This window comes from Panthera onca, chromosome A3 (genome assembly GCF_046562875.1).
Source record: "Panthera onca isolate mPanOnc1 chromosome A3, mPanOnc1 haplotype 2, whole genome shotgun sequence".
Taxonomy (NCBI): domain Eukaryota; kingdom Metazoa; phylum Chordata; class Mammalia; order Carnivora; family Felidae; genus Panthera; species Panthera onca.
The window spans coordinates 87,764,310-87,790,486 of NC_138341.1; the positions used below are offsets into that span (position 1 = coordinate 87,764,310).

General features: G+C 42.2%; 2 protein-coding genes across 2 annotated transcripts in view; both read left to right on the forward strand.

Moving 5' to 3' along the window:
• LOC132663679 (sulfotransferase 1C1-like) overlaps nucleotides 1-5,242 on the forward strand; it is a 50,227-nt gene extending 44,985 nt beyond the window's left edge. Inside the window, exons 5-8 of the mRNA XM_060610174.3 lie at nucleotides 943-1,069; nucleotides 2,011-2,105; nucleotides 3,292-3,472; nucleotides 3,706-5,242. Of these exons, the coding sequence (XP_060466157.1) occupies nucleotides 943-1,069; nucleotides 2,011-2,105; nucleotides 3,292-3,472; nucleotides 3,706-3,818 (516 nt within the window). The 3' untranslated portion in view covers nucleotides 3,819-5,242. The remainder of the gene's footprint in view (nucleotides 1-942; nucleotides 1,070-2,010; nucleotides 2,106-3,291; nucleotides 3,473-3,705) is intronic.
• Nucleotides 4,253-26,177, forward strand: part of SULT1C2 (sulfotransferase family 1C member 2) — a 47,479-nt gene continuing 25,554 nt past the window's right edge. The window contains 1 exon segment of the mRNA XM_078443801.2: nucleotides 4,253-4,294. Within this exon segment, the coding sequence (XP_078299927.2) occupies nucleotides 4,253-4,294 (42 nt within the window).

Here is a 26,177-nt window from a genome sequence, read left to right on the forward strand (position 1 = left end):
ATTATAAGATGGTGCAGCTGTGTCACACTTTTTGGTTCCCTACATGCTTTCACAAATATCAGAGAAAAATCAAGCAGTAGGAAAAGAGGCAGAGAAACATGTTGGGTCTGTTCTCCTCTAAGACAGCAGTGGGGGAAAGGCAGCTGGGAAAGCAAGAGCCTGGGGAGATTGGCTGAGAGAGAAATACCACTGGGTGAATGGTTGTGTTGGACACAGAAATTCTGTTCAGTAAGTGAGACATGGGAAAATGCTTGTGACACCATTAATGTGCTCCTCCTCTCTGGCTCTGCTGAGAATGCACACAGCAGCACAGGTGGGCATTAGAGCCTGGACAGTGAGTGGGAGAAAGGGAACCACAGGACACAAAGCAGAGGTGAGATCTCCCCGGCCAAACCACACCCCTGCTTTTCCAATGAAAAGAATCATCACAAGCAGCTCCAAAGGGAGACTTAGCACTGCCGTCAAAGGTCCTTCAATCTTATCACAAATGAAAAGTAGGAGTGATAACATTAATCTATAAAGCTGCAGTTCATGCTCAGATGAGACCAAATGGCTGACTGCATTAGCTACCCCCATACAATAACCTAGAGTCCTCAGTGCAAGCCAAGGAGGACCGACCTTACACACTGGAAAAAAACACAGGGGCCTCTTTAGCCTCCAGGAATATCATAGTTAGGGTGACCATAGTATTTATCAGGCAAACCAGGGTACCTTTAAGAAAAGGAGGGATGCTCCTAATCATTATCTGAAACCACAGATATATGTTGGAACTCTGGACAAACCGAAAAATGTGGTCATCCTGATCACAGAAAAGGCACACACGTTCAGATACTCAAATGGGATAGTCTAAGATTCTTCTAATACTAAGGTCCTCTGCATCAAGCAATAATATTTCTGTGTTTTGTTTTCTCTCTGTCTCAATCACTTGCTGGCTGATTTCAGATTATCTATGTGGCTAGAAATGCAAAAGACACCGTGGTGTCCTACTACCATTTCTCAAGAATGGCTGCATTACTACCTACCCCTCGTACATGGGAGGAGTTTGTTGAGGCATTCAAAGCTGGTAAAGGTAAGTGAAAGGAAATTGTGGGTGCATGTGTCCTTATTCATTCATGTTTCCTTGTTCACTACTGACTTCAGAAAGGATGGGTTTTCAGTGAATGATTGTAGTCATCAAGGTCATAGGAGGGTGTGATGGCACATTCAAACTGGATCATTTGGGGAGAATTTAACCAAGAGACTATTTAGAAAGCTACGGGCAGAGTTTAAAGAAACAAACAGGTGATAATACAGTGCTCTTGGGTGAGTACGAGCAGGGAGCCATTGCCCCCTGGAAAAAGGACAGGGCCCCTTAACAGGAGCTGAAGCCTTCATTAAGGGAAACAGACCACAACAGTGAGCCAACAGGAAGAGCATCAGGGAAATAAACATACCTTCCCTACTCTCCTTTACCCCCAAAAGCCTCTGAGTACCTTTTCCTGGCAAAGCCCAGGTGGAAGTCTGAGCACAAAGGAGGCATCAACGCAGTCCCTAGAGGTCAACCTCACAGGGTGGAGGAGGGTGCAGAGTGGATTTGGCAGGGCCAACAGAAGACACCCAGTGCACCTCTCTTCCTCTCATTCACCATTACAGAGAGTAAAGGTGCCCAAATATCTGGTAATTATAGATTTTTCAGAATGAAAATCAGCCTACTAGGATACAATGTTTATTGTGTAACACTAATCTAGGCATCATGTAGTGATGCAAAAGAAAGAAAGATTATGACTCCTGGCAACTACACAGTATCTAATGTGCTATTAAGTTCCAGAGAAGAAATATAAAACCAAGGAATCCAGAATACTTCTTATCATCTCCTTAAATATTAAAAAAAAACTGTCTTCTGCAAATAAGAATTCTGTCCGGGGTCTTTGTCTTCTTTGCCTTTTTCCCTTTTATTTGAGACATCCATGCTCATTTTATAAGTTTCAAGTTGATATTGATGCCCCCCCACTTCTCTCTTGTTCCCTCCAGTGCTATGGGGCTCCTGGTATGACCATGTGAAGGGATGGTGGGATGCAAAAGACCAACACCGTATTCTCTACATCTTCTATGAGGACATGAAGGAGGTGAGGGGCAGTGCAGTCTACCATATTCTCCAGGGCAGCAAACCACAGTCGTGATCCTGTTTGTGGGCTTGCCCACAGGAGAGCCTTCAGTGCAAGTCCTTTCTCTCCATGACACTCTTCTTGACTCAGTTTTACCCTTGAAAGTTCTAACTACTTTTCTGCTCTTCTCAATTTTCTTTGCTTCAGTTCACAGTTTCTGGAAGATCCTTCCTCCTCAGGAAATATCACATGTCTTTATAGTTGAATTAATTCTGACACTCATGAACCATGTCTTCACCTACAAAGTGGGTATCATCTCATTTTGTATCTCATGAAATTATTATAAGGATTTATAAGATCACATATGCAAAGTGCCTAGTTGTGTTCAGTGAACATGCAGGGAGAGTTTCCTTCTCCCTCTTCCGCACCCCAGGCCCACATCACAAACTGAAGTTTAATCATTGGCAGGACTGGCTTCACATATTGGGACAGAGGACGGATTTTTCCATTTCAAATCATTGTGTATGAGAGGCATGACAAAATCACTCTCAGGACCCCAGGGTTAGTGTCCTAGAATTAAACTACTTCTTGTGCCAATGGTGAGAAATCTAATCAAAAGCTATAGCTCCTTTTCTGCAACTCTTTGATCAAAGAACCAGTGCACAAGAACTCACATTTCTGTATCAAATTGAGATTCCTTTGTATTCATCCCCTTACTGACCTTCTATTAAATTCACAGACTTTTTGTCATCTTTTATAGCTCAAATACTAAATTTGGTCATACCATGACTCACCTGCAAAATTTTTTCTCCTTTATACAACTTTTCCTCATCTCTACCAGGAAACATAATTGCTGCTTTCAACAAATCTCATGGATCTCTCTCTCTCAATCTTTCTCTCTGTGTATGTGTGTGTGTGTGTGTGTGTGTGTGTGTGTGTACAGCATGTTTTCTGGGCCAGTTCTTACAGTTAGTTATGTCTACATTCATCTCCCTATTGCAACATGAGCCTCCTGAGGGCAGGAACAGCTCTCATTTTTGTGTCTTGGCAGCACCTTTGCACATAGTCGTCACCTGAGGGATGTTTATTGAATATATTTGAACTGATCCCTTAACTCATTTCTCCCCAAACACTGTTTGTCCACACAGAATGTCATCCTTAATGGAAAACTCAAATTATTTGCTTTGTATAACTATTCTACATACAGGACCCAAAGCGGGAAATTCAGAAGATTTTGAAGTTCTTGGAGAAAGAAATACCAGAGGAAATTCTGAATAAAATCATCTATCACACCTCCTTTGATGTAATGAAGCACAACCCAATGGCCAACTACACCACTTTCCCTATCAGCTTCCTGGACCACTCTATCTCCCCTTTTATGAGGAAAGGTACGTTAAGACTCATATTCTCAGATGCCAGATTGGACGCTGTGGTCCCCATGCTCTGCTTAGATTTTCCAGTAATGTTTCTTGCCCCATTATGCATTCTTGTCAGTGACACTACATAATTTTTCAGAGGCAAACTTCCTTTTTTTTCCCACTCTTATCCTGGTTCCAAGGGTGTGTGCTCACTCCACCCTGTACTCTTGTGTGGTAAACACTGAAACTTTGCTCCATTTCAGGGATGCCTGGGGACTGGAAGAGCCATTTCACTGTGACCCAGAATGAAGAATTTGACAAGGACTACCAGAAGAAGATGGCAGGGAGCACCCTGACCTTCCGCACAGAGATCTGAGGGCAACAGGGGAGCCCATCAGTCAAGGACCTCCTTCCTAGATTTTAGACACTTGAGCCTCATAATCAAGAATACTTAAACTTTAATCCTGAGCTTTCCTACACTCTCAGAAATTCTATGCCACTGTGATATACTTCATCCAAATGCAACCAAATCTTGGGTAGAAATTTAAAATTAAATTACATGATCATTCACATAGACACCCACCACATGATGGTGTGCTTATCTGCAAACCCGTGATATAACCCAATCACTATCTCACAATAGCCTGGCTCCCTGGATGCAAAATTCATTAAAAGAGAGAAATAGAGTAGAGTAGAACTTCAACATAAGATAAAGTGAGTGAGAAGCAGAGAAGGAGAAGGTGAACACTATGGAGAATGTGAAAAGGGAACCAGGTTTTATCCTTAACCATCAACAACGAGACACAGAGGATGGCCCAGCTCTTGGAAGTATTAGGTTATGAGGTGCAGAAGGTAAAAAGAAGGGAAGCCAGTGAACTGTGCCTGACTCAGGAGGTCTCAAGCTGGACATGAAGAAAGGCCAGAAAGGAATGGGTGATAAGCAGCACAAGAAACAGAAACAGATGCAGTTCACTTTTGAGACCAACACAAGGCAGACAGGCAGAAAACAATATATATTTCAGATGGGCTTTTTAGAGAGAAATGGAGGAAAAATCTTCAAATTAGCCCCCCTCCCTCAAAGAAAATAAAATACCAGCACCACATGCACTTTAAGAAAATCTTGAGTATCACATCTCTGGAAGGATCATCTTTCATGCTTCTTAAAAAGAAGCTCTAAGCAAAATGGTCAATATTGATAAATTATTCAGCTACACATGTAATTATGTTCTGCCTCTTTTTTTCATTAAAACCTGTCTCAAGAAAGTGTCTAGCATCATTTACACAAGTAGTGTGAATATCAATGTATTATTTTAAAAGGATGTCAGGAAGGTACAGTTTGTGGGAGTACTGCATTCCTATGCCACTAAATCATAATATAGAGAATATTATCAACTCTGTGCAGGAACAAAAGAAGCCCCATTTGCATTCTTTCATCGTCATACTTTCTAAGCATGAAAATCATTAACCACATGGCAAATAATCCAGTACAGTATTTGTGCAGTGCCAAGCTGCTCTGAGGAAATACATGGTGAAGTGAACCAGCATGATTGAATAGTAAATACATTTTTTATCAGTGAACACCCACACCACATTCCCAGCTCACATTCTAAGAGCTACCTAAAAATATAGACAGCAGACTGCTAAAACTCCCTTTCTGTACACAGTATGACCTGGGCAAATAAAGGGAATATCTGTAATGCATCTGGAGTTCACAAATTGGGAAAATGTGCAGCTATTCTTTTATGAATTGTAAGATTCTTTTTACTTTCATTATAAAAATAAATTCCATTCTTGTATTCTCCATCAGTTTCAGTTGCAGAGTATTCATGGATTTCTCTCTCACGTTCTGATATATGCTTTAAAACAATACTTGGAGTACTAACAAGAAGTAATGGCTTCATTCAATTTTAGTTAGTTAGTTAGCTACCTGGTTAGTTATTTTGAGAAGGGGGCAGGGAGGGCAGAGAGAGAGAGATAGAATCCCAAGCAGGCTCCATGCTGTCAGCAGAGCCCAAAGTGGGGCTCTATCTCATGAATCACATCTGAAATCAAGAGTCTGAGGCTTAACTGACTGAGCCACTCAGGTGTCCCAGGCTTCATTCAATTTTAAGTCTTTAGTCCCAGCTCTATAAAATGATGATGATGGAGAAGGTGACTATCCACGTATCCAGGGCAATATAATATCCTTCTAATCACATATTACATATTTACACACACACACACACACACACACACACACACACACATTCCTCTATATACTGTGGTCGTGTAAGATGATATTGTAAATATTCATGCCTAAGGGATTTGGAGCCATGCACTTAGGAGAGAAAAACAGAGTAATGGGAAATGGAACTGAGCTTGGAATCCTGAAACCAGAATAAGAGGTTGAGGAATCCGGTCACACTGCCCAAAGACTTCACTGGTGATGAGATGACTAAGAATCAACAGGTGGGACCCAGCAGAGCTAAGTGAACTCATGTCCCTGCTCCTGGCCAGGCCCATTTTTTAGCACATTCCTGGAGCTGGAGCATATTGCCTGCACCTCCTCCAGGCTGTAATTCTGTTCATCTGGGCACTCAGAACACTGCCATCACAACCTGGGGTTCCGGGGATCCTTTCTGATTATCTAACAAATACCAAAACCTTCCTAACTGGCATGTTTAGAAAAAGAAAACCAAGGCTTAGTGGAAATATGGTTAGAAAGGCAGTTTTTCCCTAGTAGAACGCTGGGATCAGAGTGTCTTTGTCATGGAAAAGTCTGTAAGTGTGAGGTAGCCCTGAGCAGAAGCTCCCCTTTCCCAAAATAGTGTAGCCTTCTTGGTCCCTCCGTCCTTCCAAGCCATCTGTTGTCCCAGGCTCCTGGGCCCTTCTTTTGCTCTTTGGTATTCTATGGGTTTCCCATCCTAACATACCCAAGCCCATTGCCTACCCTTGGAGAAGAGGATCTCATTCCCCACCCTGCATCCACCAGTCTTCTGTCCCTTACCCATCTCACTCATAATAAACCTGTGTGGGGTTTGCTGGTAATGAAACTTCAAAACATCCATCTGCGTCAAACTTAGTCCACATAATCTGGAATATTCTGAATTCAAGTATGTGAAATGGTAATAACAAATGATGGAGAGGGGCACCTGGGTGGCTCAATCTGTTAAGTGTCTGACTCTTCATACCAGCTCAGGTCAGGACCTCATGGTTTATGGGTTAAAGCCCTGCACTGACAGTGTGGAGCCTCCTTGGGATTCTTTCTCTCACTCTCTGCCCTTCCTCTGTACTCTCTCTCTCCCTTTCTCAAAATAAATAAATAAACTTTAAAAAATGATGGAGAAAGGAAGGCAAGGCATGGGAATAAAAACTCTTAAATCTTTCTAGGTATCCACTTTTTTTTTTTTTTGGCTTGAAGAAATTAGAGTTTATACTAGTGAAATCTGATGACCAGCTTTCTTCTGAGTTTACTTTTCAGTGGCAAACCATCCACCCTCCTTCATCATCACTGCCCTGCCCTTCTCTCTCCCTACTTTGTTGTTGGTCTAGGGGTCACAAGGCTGGAAAACTATAGCTCCTGGGCCAAATTCATTTCATTTGGTATGCATGGGAGCTAAGAGGATTTTTCTATTTTAAAAAGGTTGTTGCAAAAACACCAGAAACAAAGAAGAAGGGATCCTTAAAGCCTGAAATATCATCTACTATCCTGTCTCAGACCTGAGTTTCTGGATCTGCTTTATCTGGACCAGGACTTGGTGTGAATGAGTCTAGAGGCATCCTGAAGGTCCATATTTGTGAAGACTCAGACTCCCACATTTGGAATGCAAGAGCAGGAGTCCTGGATGGGATCAAACTGAAGCCCCAGAAATCTAGATCTTGCCAGAGCTTCTCCTTCTGCTTCCCAAAGAACAGTGCAGGCACCTCCAGCAACAAAAGTATGTGTACCTAGGAGAGGCCTGCCTCCTTTTGAGGCTTGTGGGGGCAGTACTTCCAGCCAAGTAGGCCCAGACAGGGCCCAGGGCAGCAGAGATGCCCAGCTCCTAAGGTGGGGTCTGCCCCACCACCCTCATCTGGACGCATCTCCGAGAAGCAGCACACATATTTTGGGTTCTAGGAGCAAGCAGGTGAGCATATCCAGGACCCATGGTGGGTGTGGACCAGGCTAGCAGGGATTATAAAGTAAGTACAGAGTGTGGCTATCATGCAGTAGTGGGAACAAGGTCCCCAGCCAGGAGAAGATGAGGACCAGGAAGGGTTGCAAGTGGCTAATGGACATCTCTCTGTGTATTAGGTCACCCCAGTGAACCCCTGTATTGCCAAGGTCTGTGGGTAATCAGTCCCCCAGGAGCAGTCATTGGTGGGGTCAGGCTCAAGTCCAAAGTTTGGCAGGAAAAGCAGGACTGAATGGCTAGGGCTTGGTCCACACTATGCTTAAAATTCCACAGTCCATCATAGCCTTGACCAGAAGACCACTGACTGCCTCCCTGAGTTCCTGGGAGCTGGAGAACATCCCCGACCACCACCAGGATTAGCAATGTGGAGTAGGGAACTGTCGGGGTATGCAGAGAAGCAGGCCAGGCAAGCTTCCTACATGAGGCTCTTTTTACAGAGTTGGCTGTGACACCCAAATATAAGCTCAGCTATCCTTGCCAGCACCATGTGCTATGAACACAAGACACTAGCACAGAGCATGTCCCAGCTCTGCCCTCTCAGGTCCTAGGGAGATGGGATTTGGTGGAATGGCAGGTCACTACCCTGCTTCTAGAAGCAGCAGGAAGCTGCAATTGGCCACAGGTTGCCCCCAAGGCAGAGAGTTCTCAGGGCTCTCCAGAAGCCCTTGGCATCCCCTGTTTGCGATTGGTTTCCAGAAGCAGACCTTGGAATGAAGATTCCAAGTAACTTATTTTATTTTATTGTTTTTTAATGTTTATTTATTTTCGAGAAAGGGAGGGAGAGAGACACAGTGTGAGTAGGGGAGGGGCAGAAAGAAAGGGAGACACAGAATCCAAAGCAGGCTCCAGACTCTGAGCTGTGAGCACAGAGCCTGATGCAGGGGCTCGAACTCACAAGCCATGAAGTCATGACCTGAGCTGAAGTCGGACGTTCAACCTACTGAGCCACTCAGACACCTCTGCAAGTAACCTATTTTAAAAGTGATCCCATGAGAACCCTCTTGCACTGTTGGTAGGAATGCAAACTGGTGCAGCCACTCTGGAAAGCAGTGTGGAGTTTCCTCAGAAAATTAAAAATAGACCTACCCTATGACCCAGCAATAGCACTTCCAGGAATTTACCCAAGGGATACAGGAGTACTGATGCATAGGGGCACTTGTACCCCAATGTTTATAGCAGCACTCTCAACAATAGCCAAATTATGGAAAGAGCCTAAATGTCCATCAACTGATGAATGGATAAAGCAATAGTGGTTTATATACACAATGGAGTACTACATGGCAATGAGAAAGAACGAAATATGGCCCTTTGTAGCAACGTGGATGGAACTGGAGAGTGTGATGCTAAGTGAAATAAGCCATACAGAGAAAGACAGATACCATATGATTTCACTCTTATGTGGATCCTGAGAAACTTAACAGAAACCCATGGAGGAGGGGAAGGAAAAAAAAAAAAAGAGGTTAGAGTGGGAGAGAGCCAAAGCATAAGAGACTCTTAAAAACTGGGAACAAACTGAGGGTTGATGGGGGGTGGGAGGGAGGGGAGGGTGGGTGATGGGTATTGAGGAGGGCACCTTTTGGGATGAGCACTGGGTGTTGTATGGAAACAAATTTGACAATAAATTTCATATATTGAAAAAATAAAAATAAAATAAAATAAAAAATAAAAGTGTTCCCATGAGAGAATAATCAGAGAATGGGAAACAGGAAGGGGAGGGATTCTGCACAGTCCCAGCCTCAGTCTCATTCTCTAGGGAGTCCCTCATTCCTGGGAGAGTCCTTCCTAGAGGCAGGGCAGGGAGCTGGGCTTTCCTTTCCTGCCCTCAGTCCCTCCATGTGGCTGCCCCAGGGGGATGTCAGCTCCCAGATTCCTGTGCTGTCAGAGCTTCTGGGCAAAGCCATTCAGTGCCAAAGGGCAGACTTCCTTCTCTGAAGGAAGCAGGCCAGGGCCTATAAGAAGGAAGCACATTCCTGGGGCATGAGATGGAGGCTGGGGGTGCCAATCCACGGGAATCTGGGCAGGGCACCAGTAGTGCTGCCCCATTCCAGAGCTTTTAAAGAGGAACCCAACCCTGAGTCCCATGTGAAAAGCACACCGCTGTGGTAGTGCCACCAAGAACCATGAGTTCTGCATAATTAGAATGCTTTATTCTGAGGCCAGGCCCTGTGTAGTCAAACCACAGGGTGAGGATGGAGACTGGCAAGGGAGAGGAATGGCAGTGTGGGTGCACGTGGGATAGGCCTGCCAGCTCAAGTCCCCCTTCTTATCCCACCACACCCTGTTCCCTGACACATGGTGTGTAGCCACTTAGGTGGGAACCACCTGGAACCTTAGGCGCATACCCTAATCCCCTCCCATGGAGCAGAAATTAGGAGGTCCCAGCCAGCAGGGGTGCCAGAGAGCATGTCCCCTGTCACACAAGTCCTACTGTGATCAAGAGAGCAGAGTCAAGAATTAAGTCTGAAATGGGGGACTGAGAGACAAGGTGGCTAGAGAAGATGGCCTGGAGAGGGCCTGAGCGTGTGTCAGGACTGCGACACAAAGCTGAAGGAGAAAGGGATGGGAAAGAGGACAAGATGGGTGGGGAAAGTGAGCATCAGAAAGGATTTGGGGGTAAATACTGGACCCTTGAAGTAAGATGATGGCAAAATTCCTAACCAGGTGAGCACCACTTCACTAAAAGGGACAAAATACTGCCTTATTTTCTGGATATAAATATTTATTAAATACTTTATTTCTCAGAGAAAGTTGAAAATTTGAAAACTTTTATACTTTCCCGCTTGACATTGAATTTTACAACAAAATCTCTTATTGAGATACATACATAGATAGATGATAGACCTAGAGAAAAAAAATTGAAGCTGTTTTAAAGTGCATTTGATTTTGTGCACATGTCTTAACGCCTGGCACAATGTTTGCCTGGCACATCAACCCCAGCAAGATGAAAGATTTGTCTTTTCAGACAGTCTTTAGGAATTCAAGCTGGTATTATATTACGTCAAAGAAGATCTAGGGGCACCTGGGTGACTCAGTTGGGTAAGCATCCAGCTTCAGCTCAGGTCATGGTATCTCATGGTTCATGAGTTTGAGCCCCACATCAGACTTGTTGCTGTCAGCACAGAGCCCACTTAGGACCTTCTGTCCCCTTCTCTCTGCCCCTTCCCTGCTTGTACTCTCTCTCTCAAAAATAAATAAATCTAAAAAAATAAAAGATCTAAAGCTGAAAAAAATACTTTGAAATCATAAAGCAATCTGCATACAAAGCTTCATACAGCAAGCCTGTCAAGGTGAGTGATAAAAGACCTTGGAGTTCAGCTTCTTTCTGGAATGTTGTGAAAAATGTAAGTCGTTCATCAACAGAAGTAGAAGTCCTCCATTCCTCAGGAACCTGACTCATCTTCTCACTCAAATAGGAGAGCATGCTTGCACCTCTGTCAACTAATCCAAGGGCATTTCATAGTACATATATTTCTTATTAGGAGATTGGGGGTTCATTGTAAGAAAGAGACTGAAGACTACATGCTTCCCTCTGGGTTGGAGGTGGAAACAAGAGAATCATCTAAGTTTCCTTTAAGTCTAGCGTCTATGAATTTGAAATTCAGATCTGAATATATTCTGCCCCCTTCAAAAACTCCAAATGGTGCTCCTGTGTGATTCACTCGCACATTGAAATATCCAGTCTCAAACCCTCCCCACGATTGTTATATTTTCAACTGCCTCATAGATATTCCCACCTACAGTACCTGTGGCACTTCAGTCTCAGAAATTTTTAAAACCTAACTCATTCTCCTTCTCTTCCCCTGTTCCCTCTCCCTCATAAACAATTGCTCCTGATTTCCAGTTGCTGTTTATAGGAGCACTATTTTCTTGGGAATTTTTCTCCTTGATGTCCTACAGCTTAAATACTATGATGTCATGAAGTAAATACTTAAATAACATGATGTAAAGTCAGTACATAAACACAAACGTATTCATAACAAAATAAGGAGGAAATTCTCATAGTAGTTACTGTTCTCATTAATGTAACTGGTAATGTGGTCATAGCTGGTATTCATAATTAGCTTCTTCTATTCCATATTCCCTTTGCCTTCAGTAAGCACCTCATCAGGTTGTGGTTCTTTACCTGGTGGGGGTACCCAAATATTCATTCCTGAAGCATCTGGACCATTAGTATCCTGCCTGGATTGGGTTGTTGTAGTTTTTCAATGATCTTAATCACAGGGCATGGTAATACTAAATGATGCCCTACAGGATTTCCTGTGTTCCAGACATACTCTTCCTCACCTCCATTGTGGAGTATAGTCCCCTTGGTAGCAAACAACTACTTTCTTTACCTGTTGATTCAGAGGCATGAGGAGCCCAAAATGGCCTGGCAGCAATCTTAATTTCCAATTCAATGAGTCTCCTGCTGGAATCATCCTTCCCTTTGGAACTAAGGCCTCTAGATCAGTAGAGCAGAAGCTTACAGGAACAGGAAGCAAAACTTTTGCTGGTGGGTCTCTGGGTGTTGATAGCAATTGGTGCCATTATTCTTATTTCCACACCTCATTCCTGGACTCATGAATCCTGGCTATGGGAGAAACAACACCATACATTGAATGTTGATTCAGAGACTATAGAGCCTCCTAACATATCTTACCACCCCACCTGCACTGTAACTGAGTCTTCAAAAGGACATTCCACAGTTCTATCAAGCCAGCTGTTTTAGGACAGTGGGAATGGTAAGACCAGTGAACTGATTCTGTGAGTACAAGCCCCTTGGCTCACTTCACTTACCATGAAATGATTCCTTGATCAGAAACAAGGCTGTTTACTATAACTTGGTGCTGGATAAAGCATTCTGTAAGACCATGGATAATAGTTTTGGCAGAAGCATTGCATCCAAGGAAGGCAAATCGTATTGTAACAGCACTCCAACAGGTCTTATATGTTAACTTGCTTCAAGGTAGGCACTCTTTGCTTGCTGACCTAAACCCCATAGTTTATAGCAGAATCAACCTACTTCCCTTCAGAGCCTGCAGACCCCTGGCCTTGAGGAAGGAAGGACTAGACTTTCTGGAAGATAAGGCCTTACCGCACTCGAAAACAGCCACCACTGACCATGGTATCCTCAGTAAGAGACATCTGGGTGTCTTGATTCCTAGTACAGGCAGTGGGAATCTGGACTTCCTTGCCAGGACATGGCTTGCTGGCTGCAGGGGCATCCTTTACTGAGAGACACCTGGGAGCCTTGATTACTGGCAGAACAGAGGATTCTGGAGGCCTTGCAAGGACAAATGATTAACCCCTGAGCATCAGTTTTTCCTGCATGTAGCCCGCTCCCCCATTTTCTCTCTTTTCCACTGGTTCCTCTGGATAGGGAAGACAGTCTTGGGACATGAGTCCACCATCTTCCCAGGTTGCCAGCTTCCTGAATAAAGCAACTTTTCCTTTTTCATCATCACCTGTCTCTTGAGTATTGACTTTGGAGCAGCAAGCAGGCCAAACTTGATTTCAGAACTGGTCCTTTGTCCTGCAACAATATCTGGAGTAAGTGTCTGTTCCAGTGGGAACAAAATGCTGCCCCTTTCATGGTGGAAGTGGCCTAATGCAATTAACCTATACCTGATTCATCACCCTGGGGAATGGTGCAGACCTAGGACTCTGGACTGGTCTCTGCTGCTGGCAGATAGGACACTCAGCAGTGCCCATAGCCAGACTTGGGGAATGAAAGCCCATATTGGTGATCCCACATATAACCTCCACCCTGCTACCATGGCCACTTTGTTCACAAACCTACTGGGCAATGACAAGGGTGGCTGGGGAGAGAGGCTGACTGACATCCACAGAACAAGTCATCCTACTCACTTGATTATCACTGAGGTCACTGAGCATTCTCACAAGATACAGATATCTTCACATTATTTGCCCACTGAGAAAGGCCTATCCACATATACCATGCCCAAATTTCTTTGTCACCAATTTTCCAACATATTCCTTCCAAGTCCTTGACCATCAGCCAAACAATTGGCCATAGCCTACAAATCAGTATATAATTACACATCTGGTCATTTCTGCATCAAAGTGAACAATGAGGTTCATTGCTTGAAGTCATACTTCAAAGATGCCCCATAAAGGGGCTATAGCATGCAACTTCTATGTTCACGTGGACCCTGCATATCCTGCAGAAGCATCTGTAAAGCAGGCCTGAGTCTTCTCTTCCTCTGTTGACTGATGGTAGAAACTCCCTATGAGGCCACAGGTGTAGGCTGGGAGAGAGAAGGCCATGTAGCAGGAGCCGGACCATGGGTATTGGAGCCACTTCATGTAACTTACTTGTGCCCAAGGGCCTGCTTGGGTTTGATCATGTATATACCACCTCCATCTGATTATGGAGTGCTGCTGTGCACACCCAGCTTTATAATTTGGTGGGTCAGGTAACACCCAATTCCTGATGGGCAGCTCAGGCCACACGACAACTTGGCAGCTCAGGGTTAAGTGTTCAGTCTCTACTAAGACCCAGTAATAGGCCAAGAGTTGTTTCTTAAGATGAGTAGTTATTTGAAGAGCTTGGCAAGGCTTTAATCCAAAATCCCAAGGGCTGCATTTCACCTGTAGGAGTCCATCAGATGCTCTGAACAGCATCCTTCTCTGCCACTGCCATTCCAAGCACTGTTGGATCTGCTGGGTCACATGGCCCAAGTGACAGAGCACCTTGCACAGTAGTCTGGACCTGCTGCAGAGCCTTCTCTTGTTCTGGGCCCCACTCAAAACTAGCATATTTGTCGGGTCACTCAGTAAATGGGTCAGAGTAGCACACCCAAATGGGGAATATGTTGCCAACAAATCCAAAGAGGCATCCTAGGCACTGGGACTTTTGGTTGTGGGAAGGGCTAGGTGCAACAACTTATTCTTCACCTTAGAATGGTTTCTCAACATGCCCTGCACCACTGAGCCCCTAAGAATTTCACTGAGGTAGGAGGCCACTGAATTTTTGTTGGATTTATTTCACACCCTGTGACATGCCAATATGTCTAGTGTCCAATAAGCCTAGTGCTCAATAGTTCCAATCAGCATAATATCAACAACGTAATTGATCAGCGTGATATCTTGTGGAACGGAAAGGTGATCAATTATGACATAGAGCTGGAGAGCTGATGTACCTCAGAGGTTGGACAGTGAAGGTGTATTGCCAGCCTTGCCCACTGAAATCTAAAGTGCTGGTGGTCTCTATGAACAAATATGGAGAAAAAAGCATTGGCATGGTCAATAGCTGCATACCAGGTACCAGCAATGCATTAATTTGCTCAAGCAAGGAGACCACATCTGGTACAGAGGCTGCAATTAAAGTTAATACCTGGTTGAACTTACAATAATCCACATCATTCTCCAAGCTCTATCTGTCTTCAGCACAACCCAAATAGGAGAGTTGAATGGGGATGTAGTGGGACTGCATCCCTCCAGTCCTTGATGGTGACATTAATCTCTACAGTGTCTCCAGGAATGTGGCATTGTTTTAGGTTTACTATTTTCCTGGGTGGAGGCAGTTCCAGTGGCTTCCACTCAGCCTTTTCCATCACAATAGCCCTCACTCTACAGGTCAGGAACAACCATGAGGGTGGATTCTGCCAGCTGCTGAATATGTGTATTTCTATTATGCACTCCAGAGCTGGGTAAATAACCACAGGATAGGTTTGAGGACCCACTGGACTCACTACAAGACAGACTTGAGCTAAAACTCCATTGATCACCTGACCTACTGATCACCTAAGCCCCTACTCTAAGGGACCATGGTGATATTTGGGGTCTCCTGGAGCCAGTGTCCATTCAGAGCCAGTGTCCAGTAGTCCTTAACAGGTCTGATTATCTCCCTTTCCCAAGTGCACAGTTATCCTGGTAAATAGCTGTAGGTTCCTTTGGGGAGGGAGAGAGAAAGATTAACAGTATGTTTTTGATAGTTTACCAGGGTCTCTCCTCAAGAGGACCTGGCCTTCCTTCATCCTATGAGATTCTACGTCTGTAAACTGACTCCTGTCTCAGAATTGAGTGAGGAGCCTTAACGATCTGTTTTGATGAGTGAGGTTAGACTTTGTTCACTTGACCTAGAACTTTTCTGCTTATACAGATCAAGTAAGAATTTAGCAGGCTTCCTATTTCACTTCTAGGCACACCACAATCAATGAGGCAATGCCGTAGGTCTGTACACATCAGAGTACTTGAGCACTGGTTTGACTCAGCTGTCCTTTACAGCGACCTCTTGCTCAACTATAGACCCCAACAGTTAAAACCAGAAATAGACAATACCGCTTAACTAAGGCTCTAACAGAAACACGTTGTGCTTATTCCTTATCTCACTTTCTTGAGACAGTGACAAGGACATTTTACAATGACTGGATCAGAAAAGCCCTGACAGCAACAGAATGCCTAGAAGACCACATCTGGCACGTGATCACATGCTTAACACACACTGACCCCCACTGGTGACCACGTACTCTCTGCCTGCTCTCTTGCACACACCCATCACCTACCCCCAGCCTCTCCTTATAAAACTCTAGATGCCCATCTTGCAGGTGGAGAGGTCAGTTGTTAAGGCTTGAGCCTGCCACCTCCCTCAACTGCTGGCACTTGAAATAAATTTTTCCCTTCCTCTTTTCCAAACCCTTGCCTTCTGAGTTATTGGCTTCTCTTGCTACAAGTTTATCCATGTTTGTTCAGCAACAGTGTTGGCAAACTCAGTCAGGTGCTATGCTTCCCATTTGTCCAGCCCCATTGGGATTTAAGCAGTTGGCCATGGCAGCATGCCAAGACTCACCTGTTTGTTTCCTGAATTAGTGGCTGTGATAGATGGATTGGTAACAACCATACCCACTTTGTCTCTGGTGGTTGAGTGCCATCCCTTGGCCCTGCCACCCCAGAATCTAACTACTCTCCTTGCATTAGGCTACCCAGTTCACAGACTGCAGGCCCCACAGTGAGGTGGGGACTTACAGTCACCAAACTCCACAAGGATGCCAGGCTTCCCTCATAAATTTATTCCTCGCAGCCGTGGTGGAAAGGATGCCTTCTGGACCCTCCCAGTGTGGCTGAATAGGTCCTAAATGACAAATCCACTCTAATATTCTGGTCTCCCTAAGCCTTTGAATGTCTTCCTCTACATTAAACCAATTCAGGCACAGTATTTCTCATTGGCTTAGAGTGGGCCATCTCTTGGGCCATGCTTCAGGCAACCACCCACACAGTGCAATGCTCCCTAACCCCCAGAGTTGCAACAGTAAATGCAGAATCTCTGCTTAGTGGGCCCTCATGCATGAATTTGGCTTAATTAAATTTTATATTCCTTCCACCATTACTCCTCACCCTTATATACGTTCCTACACATAGTCCCAGGATTTGGTTTTATAAATTAAAAAACTCAAGTAGTTCTTTGGAGTGCAATGCACCTTCTTATGAGTCACACTGTACCTCACCTTTAGGGATCTTCTGGGACTTGAGTCTAGGTATTGGTCTAGAATCAAAGAAGGTGCTAGAGTGAGTCCTGAGAAGAATCAGCAGTTTCTTACAAGGCAGTTGTCTCAGGAGAAGCCAGTACAGTCTCCTCAGGCAATGCAGGGTCAATCCCCACCAATGGAAGTGGAAAGACCATTCTCCTGGCAATGAAGATTCATCAGAATTCAGGGGGCACTGAATACCCAGCTCCACAATGGTTTCTATACACACACCCATTCTAAATTTCAGTATCTCACTCCTCCCAGTCAATAACCTCACTTTAACAGTAGATACCCAATGAGCTGGGTATTCTATTTGTGTTCTAATAATTGCATTGTATTGTAATCCAGCCACTTGCAGGATAGCTTCTGGGTTTGGTTTTTGACATCTCAGCCCTGCAGATGTAAGAGATGAGGATCTCTTTCAGGCAAGACATAGAGGCTTTCAGATCACTTATGTGGCATTTTAGCAGGGAATTCAAGCTCCTGAGCTTGTCATTTTCATTCCTCATTTTGTCCAGCAATATCTGTGTCCAGTGATGTTGCAAGCAACCAGCCAATCTAATTACACTCACCAGTTTATAATGACAAATGTTTGAACATATCACATGCATGATAACCCAGATCTTTGCTTCTCCCAAGTGCTTGATTAGGAGTATCCAATGGTGATATTTCACATATCTCTACTGCTAAATCATGCCAAAGGATGTTCTCTTTACTACCGGAAATAGTATCTTTAGTGTCTTTAAATCTTATCATATTAGAGAGCCAATTCCAGGAACTCCCAGAACCAATTTGGAAAATTCATCCTTAAGATTCTATTCCTCCAGAACCACTCTTTGTACCAAAATCTTGTTAGAATTCTCCAGAGAAACAGAACCAGTATATGTATTAAAGAATTGACTCATACAATTATGGAGACTTGCAGAGCCAATGTCCCAGTTCCAAGCCCCTCAGGCAGGAGAATTCTTTCTTAATCAAGGGAAGTCAGTCTTTTGTTCTATTCAGGCCTTCAACTGAGTGGATGAGGCCCACTCACATGGTGGATGGCAATCTGCTGTACTCAGTCTACCAACTTAAATGTTAATCTCATCACAAAAACACAGAAAATAATATTTGACTGAACATCTGAGCACTTTATGGTTCAGTCAAGTTGACACATAAAATTAATCATAATAAGCATCTAGGTTTAAACATTGAAGTCATGTATTCTTAACATCTCACTCTCTAGTAATCCCCATGTTAGTCATATGCTGGGTCCAGTAATGTCCACTTCTGCTGACCTTCTCTTTCCCACTCTCCCTTCTGCTTCAGTAGCACATACCCCTTGCCTAGGCTCCTAGAGCAACCTAGTAATAACCTTGTAAGTTTGCTCCCAGCTTCTACTCTTGTTTCTTCAACCCATTTTATAGTCTAATTCATATGGTTCTTAAAAGGCAGCTCTGAGTACGTCATTCTACTGCTTCAGCAGTAATCCACTGACTGTCAAACTAATCATACACTCTTTGTCATGAGAAACTAAAAAAGTCACCATAGTATATCTCCATTTCTCTACCCATCTGGTCTATACCAGTGGTTCTCAGGATCCTTACACACTCTTAAAAAATTTTTGAGAATCCCAAATAGATTTTACTTATGTGGTTTATATCTAGCAATATTTTCCATATTACAAATTAAAACAGAAATTTTTAAAACACAAGAATAATTCATATTAATTCCATCATCCCATCTGTCATCAAAACAATGGCATTCTCACAGATAATATAGCTCTGGAAAACCCCACTGTACAATCCTGAGAGAATGAGTGTGTAAAAGGCAAACATCGTTTATTATTATGGAAACTTTTGACCTGAAGATCCCCTGAAAGAGTCTCAGGGGTCAACATGGATTCCCAAAGCACATGTTGGGAAATTGCTGCTCACTGTTAAAGTCAAACAGGACTAGTCTCTGTTCCCCAGACAGATCTCACACACACACCCAAGATCCTCATCTTTAATGAGGCTGTTTCCTCAGTCTGAGTCCTATCTGCCCCACTAACTCTAATCTATATAACAAGGCTTTTTCTTCTCCTTTGAAAGAGGAACTTACATGTCATCTCCTTTGTGAGATTTTTCATGATGGGCCACCACCATTTGTGTGTGTGCGTATCTGTGTGTGTGTGTAAGTTTCCTTCTGCAGACTCTTCAGAGTATTTTATTTATGTCTCTTCTATGGTACTTATAGAATTTTCCCTTTCATTATTGCTGTTTATGTATTGATTTTATTTCTTCTTGTACACATACATTGTTCTCACCTTTCCAACACTAATTCCCCCTTCCACTATTACCATCTCAGTTTTGCTTTGACAAACTTCTCCTCCCCAAATGTATATAATTTCATGGAATTAGCCATAAAGGAACCCCACCTTTTTCTGGCCAAAGGGTGAAAATATGAGCCAAACTAGGTCAGTCAGATACTTAGCCCTGGAATTGTAATTATGAGCAGACACTGAATTTATTTGGGGCTCACTCAACTTGAGAGAAGTGCCTTGAAGAGAGATTGCCCATTGAGTACTCTTCCTACATTCCTAGGGCTGCTTCACTTACTGCCCTGGTTCTTCCTCTTTTCTTTCAGTTTTGTAGGCTACCCTGTATCTTTCAAATAAAATATTTTTGTGTCTAACTTAAGCATGGTCAGTTGCTATTATTTGTGAAAAAATAACTCCAGTAAGCTGGCCTCTGCCTCAATACACACACACACACACACACACACACACACGTCACAGACTTTGAGTGTGCAGTTCTCTCTTGTCCAGCAAGAGAGAGGATGCAGAATTGAATACAAGAAAGGCTAATATCCAGGAGGAGATAAGAGTCCTGAACAGGGGTTTTGTCTTTCCCTTTTGATGACCCCTTTCCTCTATAAACTTTTGTTTCTTCTTTCTTTCTTTCTTTCTTTCTTTTTTTCTTTCTTTCTTTCTTTTTCTTCCTTAGAGAGAGAGAGAGTGAAAAAGAACACGCATGTCCATGCAAGCATGTGTGCAGGGGAGGAGCAGAGGAAGAGGGAGAAAATCTTTTTTTTTTTTTAATGTTTATTTATTTTGAGAGAGGAGAGTGTCATCTGGGGATGGGAAGAAAGAGAGGGATATGGAGAATCCCAAGCAGGCTCTGCAGTATCAGCACAGAGGCCGACTCAGGGCTGGATCACATGAAACATGAGATCATGACCTGAACTGAAATCAAGTCAGACACTTGGCACTGGGCACCTGGGCACCAATAAATTTTCATTTCTAAGAAGATATTAAAATACATTTCAAACTAAATGTTTTACAGTGGCTTATATTTTTTCCCTGAAAAGACCTAATTTTGTCACATAAGCCACTAAATATTAAGCATGGAAACCTGTCATTAGAGTAAAAGATTTAGTTTTTTGATATGCCTTAATTATGCACTTTGTGAGTTTTAATTTAAAGAAAGCCACTGATACTGAAATCTTGAGGGCAGCTACATCTATTTATAAGCCTTAGTACATTTTCTGATGTTTTAAAAGAAGAAACACTGCCTTGATTATATGAACAATTCAGAAAGTACATTCAGCTTGTAGTGGTGAATTCTCTTAAGGAAATACATGAATTTTAAAAATTACTATTATACTGTTTTTAAATACTTACCTTATTTTAATGTTTAGTATTATCCCCTCCCTACTCATATATATTTAGGTATATATCCAAAATAAATGAAAAAGATTTGTTCACATAAGAACTTGCATATGAATGTTCATAGGAGCATTATTTATAAGAGTCAAAATGTCCATCAACTGATAAATGTCCATCAACTGATAAATGAATAAAGGTGTGGTGTATACCTAAAATGAAATGCTATTTACAGTATGGCTGAACCTTGAAAAGACCACAAAATTGAAATTATAAGTTTAAGAATATTATGAAAGAATTCAGCCACTAACGGCCACATAGTGTATGATTCCATTTGTATGAAATATCCAGAATAGGCAAATTTTCAGATACATAAAGGAAATTAGTGGTTACCTAGGCTGGAGGAGGTATCTAAATGGTACAAGATCTCTTTGGGGTGATAAAAATGCTCTAAAATTGATGGTGGCACAAATCTGTGGACACTAAAGCCACTAAATTATACATTTTAAATCGGCAAATTTGTGGTACGTGAGTTATATCTAAACAAAACTGTTACATAAAGGAACCAAAAAGAACAGTGACATCACCTTGAAGGTGATAGCTGGCTGACTGTGTAGTGAAGAAGAATGGCAGCAGAGAACCCAGAGCTATAGGTAGGAGGAATTTACCAAAAGTGGCTTTTATTCTAAATTCAAGACTTTTCTCCTTATTCTATATACCAGAGTGAGCAAACTATGACGCACCACCTGTTTTTGTAAAGAAAATCTTATTGGAACACAACTATGGCCCATTGAGTATTGTCTGTAACTGCTTTCATGCTGCAATGGTGGAGCTGAGTAGTTGCAACTGACACCGTATGATTGGCAAACTCTAAAATATTCACTACTTCCTCCTTTACAGGAAAAGTTTGCTAACCCCTGATAGATATTATACAGGGTGAAGCCAGTGAGAGTTTTTTTAACACTTATTTATTTTTGAGAGACAGAGAATGAGCAGGGGAGGGACAGAGAGAGAGGGAGACACAGAATCCAAAGCAGGTTCCAGGCTGTCAGCACAGAGCCTGACGCTGGGCTTGAACCAACGAACTGTGAGATCATGACCTGAGCGGAAGTTGGACGCTCAACCAACTGAGCCACCCAGGCGCCTGGGGAAGTGAGAGTTTTTGAGAAGATAACTCTGCTTGCTGCTCAGAGAGTAGATTTGATGGAGGAGGAACAAGTAGATCCTTATTGTCCTAGACACAGACCCCCAGAATTCTGTCTACCGCTTCTTCCGCAAGCTGTCACCCTCTGCTTGAACCTCTGCTCATCTCTGTGCTCAGGGCTATCCAATAGAAAGCATGGCCCAACACCACTTCCATTTGTCCTGATACTAAGGACACAGGCCCTTTCATTTGTTTGGTTGGTTGTTTTAATTGAGACCTAATTGACATAAAATTAGTTTCTGGTGTACAACATAATGATTCCATACATATATATGGTGAAATAATCACCACAAGAAGTCTAGTTAACAACCATCACTACCCAAAATTATAAATTTGTTTCTTATGTTGAGAATTTTTAAGATATACTCTCTTAGCAACTTTCAAATATGCAGTACAATATTATTAACTATAGTCACCATGATGTGCATTATATTCTAGGACTTATTTATTTCATAACTCAAAGTTTGTACCTTTTGACCACTTTCACCTTCACCCATTTTGCCCACCCCAAACCCCCCACCTCTGGCAACCACAAGTTTGTTCTCTGTATCTGTGAGTTCAGTTTGTTGGTTTTTGTTTTTTTTTAAGATCCCACACATAAGGGAGATACAGTGTTTGTATTTCTCCATTTTATTTCACTTAGCATAATAGCCTCAAGGTCCATCCATGTTGCCACAAATGACAGTATGTCCATTTTTATGGCTTAATAATATCCAGCATGTATGTATCACATTTTCTCTATTTATCCACTAATGGACACTTAGGTTGTTTCCATAACTTGGCTATTTTAAATAATACTAAAATAAACATGAAGGTGCATATATCTTTTTGAGTTAGTGTTTTGTTTCCTTTGGATAAATACCCAGAAGTAATATTGCTAGATCATGTGGTAGTTTGAGTTCAAGAGAGTACTCTGTCCTCTCACTGTGGCCTTATTTTCATGGAAGGGTGCTCATTCCATCATTTCCTCCCATGGTTGCGAATGAATTCACCCTGTGTTACACTTTGAACAGAAACCCGACCCTGATTCTGTACCTAGGTGTGGTGAATGCTATCAAAAGTAAACTCTTTGGTCAGGGCTCTAATACAGTGATAACAGAAAATGAATTCTTGGATAAGAAAGCTGTAGCAACGTACAGGCTACAGCATCACTAAGAATGTGACCACATGCCTCAGTGGTGGGACCAATGGTGATTGGACCTCCATGCTGCCAGTTTTCCCTGTGTCAAGGTGTTCAAACATCCTGAAAGTGAAGCCTGGTTAAAATCTCTCTAAGCAAAACCTAGATCTTCCTCGTCTGAAGATACATTGCTTGCCTTTAAACACAAACTGTAAGTAATAGTAGAAACAGAGGGAGGAGGGGCGCCTGGGTGGCTCAGTCGGTTGAGCGCCGACTTCGGCTCAGGTCACGATCTCGCGGTCCGTGAGTTCGAGCCCCGCATCGGGCCCCTGTGCTGACAGCTCAGAGCCCGGAGCCTGTTTTGGATTCTGTGTCTCCCTCTCTCTGACCCTCCCCCATTCATGCTCTGTCTCTCTCTGTCTCAAAAATAAATAAACGTTAAAAATTAAAAAAAAAAAAAAAGAAAAAAAGAAACAGAGGGAGGATATATTTGTAGCTCTGCCTTTAGTTACTCCTTTAAATGAAATGGATTAAAATACTGAAAATGAAATGTTATTGATTTTGAAAGGGGATAGGATTGTTAGCCTCTTAAAAGACAAAACTAAATTTCAGGTGAACTTGAAACTTGAAAATGGTTTATTTACTTCTTTGTCATTTTATTTTTTTCTAGCTTTATTGACATATAATTGACATATTACATTGTATAAGCTTAAAATGTTCAGCGTGTTGATTTGATACACTTAAATATTTTGAAATGATTACCACCATAGCATTAGCTAACACCTCCATTATGTGACATAACTACCATTACTTCTTGGAGGAGAGAAAATTTAAGGTGTACTCTCTTAACTTTCAAGTTTATAACGCATATTGTTAACTATAATCCCAATGCTTTACATTAGATCCCCAGAACTTATTCATCTTATAACTTATTCATCTTATAACCCTTTCACCAACATTTTCTCTACCCTCTAGCCCCTGGTAACCACCATTCTACTATCTGTTTCTAGGAGTTCAGCTTCTTTTTAGTTTCCACATGTAAGTGAGATCATACAGTAGTTTGTCTTTATCTAACTTATTTCACTTAGCATAATGCCCTCTAGCTCAATCTATGTTGTCACAAATGGCAGAATTTCCTTCTTTCTCATGACTGAATAATACTCGTGTGTGTGTGTGTGTGTGTGTGTGTGTGTGTGTATGTGTATGCCTCATCTTCTTTATCCATTCATCTGTTAATGGATACTTAAGTCATTCCATGTCATGGCTTATTGAGAATAATGCTCAAAAAAAACATTGAGTGTAGATATATCTTCAATATCCTTTTTTCCCCATTTTCTTTATATATCCAGAAACAGAATTGTTGCATCATATGGTAGTTCTATCTTTAATGTTTTCAGGATCCTCCATACAGTTTTCCACAGTAGCTGCACCAATTTACATTTCCACTGACAGTGCAAAAGCGTTCCCTTTTCTTCACATCCTTGCCAACACTTTTTATTCCTTGTCTATTTGATAATAGCCATTCTAAGGTGTGAGGTGGTATCTCATTGTGGTTTTGATTTGTATTTCCCTGATGATGAGTGATCTTCAGCATCTTTTCATGTGTCTGTTGGCCATTTGCACATCTTATTTGGAAAAATCTCTCTTCAGTTCCTCTGGGAAAGAAATGTTTTTAAAAAGTTATATTTCTCCATACTCTGAACTATCAAAGCACCCTTTATACTTAACATACAAGACCACAAAGATGAACAAACAATTCCTTTGGAGGAGAAGGTGAATTATAAGTGATTTAGAGATGTGGCCCAGGGAACATATGGGGAAGGGAGTCGGAAGTAAGCTATGCTATGAGAAAGTATCTGAGGACTTTTGTGTCCTGAAATTGAGCCTGGAGCTCTGACCTCAAAAAATATGACCCAATCTGGAATATTCCTCATTTTGTACTAGTGCTGCTACTCTACATTCAACAGGAAACAATGCTATAGAAGTAGATGGACTTAAACATGGTATAGTCTGTTTAAAAGCCTGTGTTAGGGATGTAGCTTCCTAGGGTTCAAATTGTGGCTCTGCTGCTGTGACCCAGAGTGGGGAATTTACCCAAGTGCTTCAGTGTCATTCTGCTATGACACAAAAGTATCATCCACCCCACAATAATTTAGAGGTCTAAATTAAATACCAAAAACTGTGAAGTTCTTGGAACAGTGCCAGTTATATAGTAAGTCTTATTATATCATCCTTAATGTCATAAGAGAGATTTTAATTTAAAGAAAGGAAGCTGCTAAACAATGAACTAACGTGGTTTATTCAAGTTTATTCACCAGAACACAAACACCTTGAAGAATTATGACTATAATGTCAAGAAAGAAAATCCTACTCACATTGGCTGACATCCACATCATGGAGATGTACACAGAGATAAAATACCAGGCTAGGTAAGTCTGCTGTGTACCTGGACAGCCAACAACTGTAATGATTTCTGCAGAGAAGTCTGGCAGAGTAGGAAGTCCTGGAAGAACTGAGGCCAAAGAAAGAGCAACAGTGACCTGTCACTGACCCCATAAACTATTAGACTCAGGGGGACAATCACCCGCTACCATGAAAGTCATCTGTACTCTACTTGTTGAGAGGCATGAACCCAAAACATGTTCCTGAAGTTCTTCCTTCAGAATTCAAAAGTTGTTCCCCTTAGTTTACCCTCCCATGCACTCTGAGGAATCAGGGCAAACCCACCAGATTTATTTGGATAGATCCCTCCATTCTGCTGGTAACTTTGCTTTCAGATGCATAGCTGAGAAGGATTTAAAAAAATAAAATATGCTCTGGAGAAAAATATCATTATATTCTGATTACAAAAGAACACAAATTCAGTAGAAAATTTGGAAAATACAGAAAAACAGAAAGAAAATAAAAGAAAAGGCAAGTGGAATTGGAGCCTAGTTACTCATCATCCCCCAAACTTGGGAAACCTGGTCTTCATCTTTACACATTCTGGTGGTTGGGTAGTTGCATTTGTGATGTAAGTTTTTATTTCATTAATTTTAATTTTAATTTATTAATTTATTGATTAAATCTATCTCTCTAGATATTATTGACGTTAGTATTTTTTCATGTATTTGTTGGCCATGTCATCATTTGTGAAGTACCCATTCGAGTCTTTTGCCCATT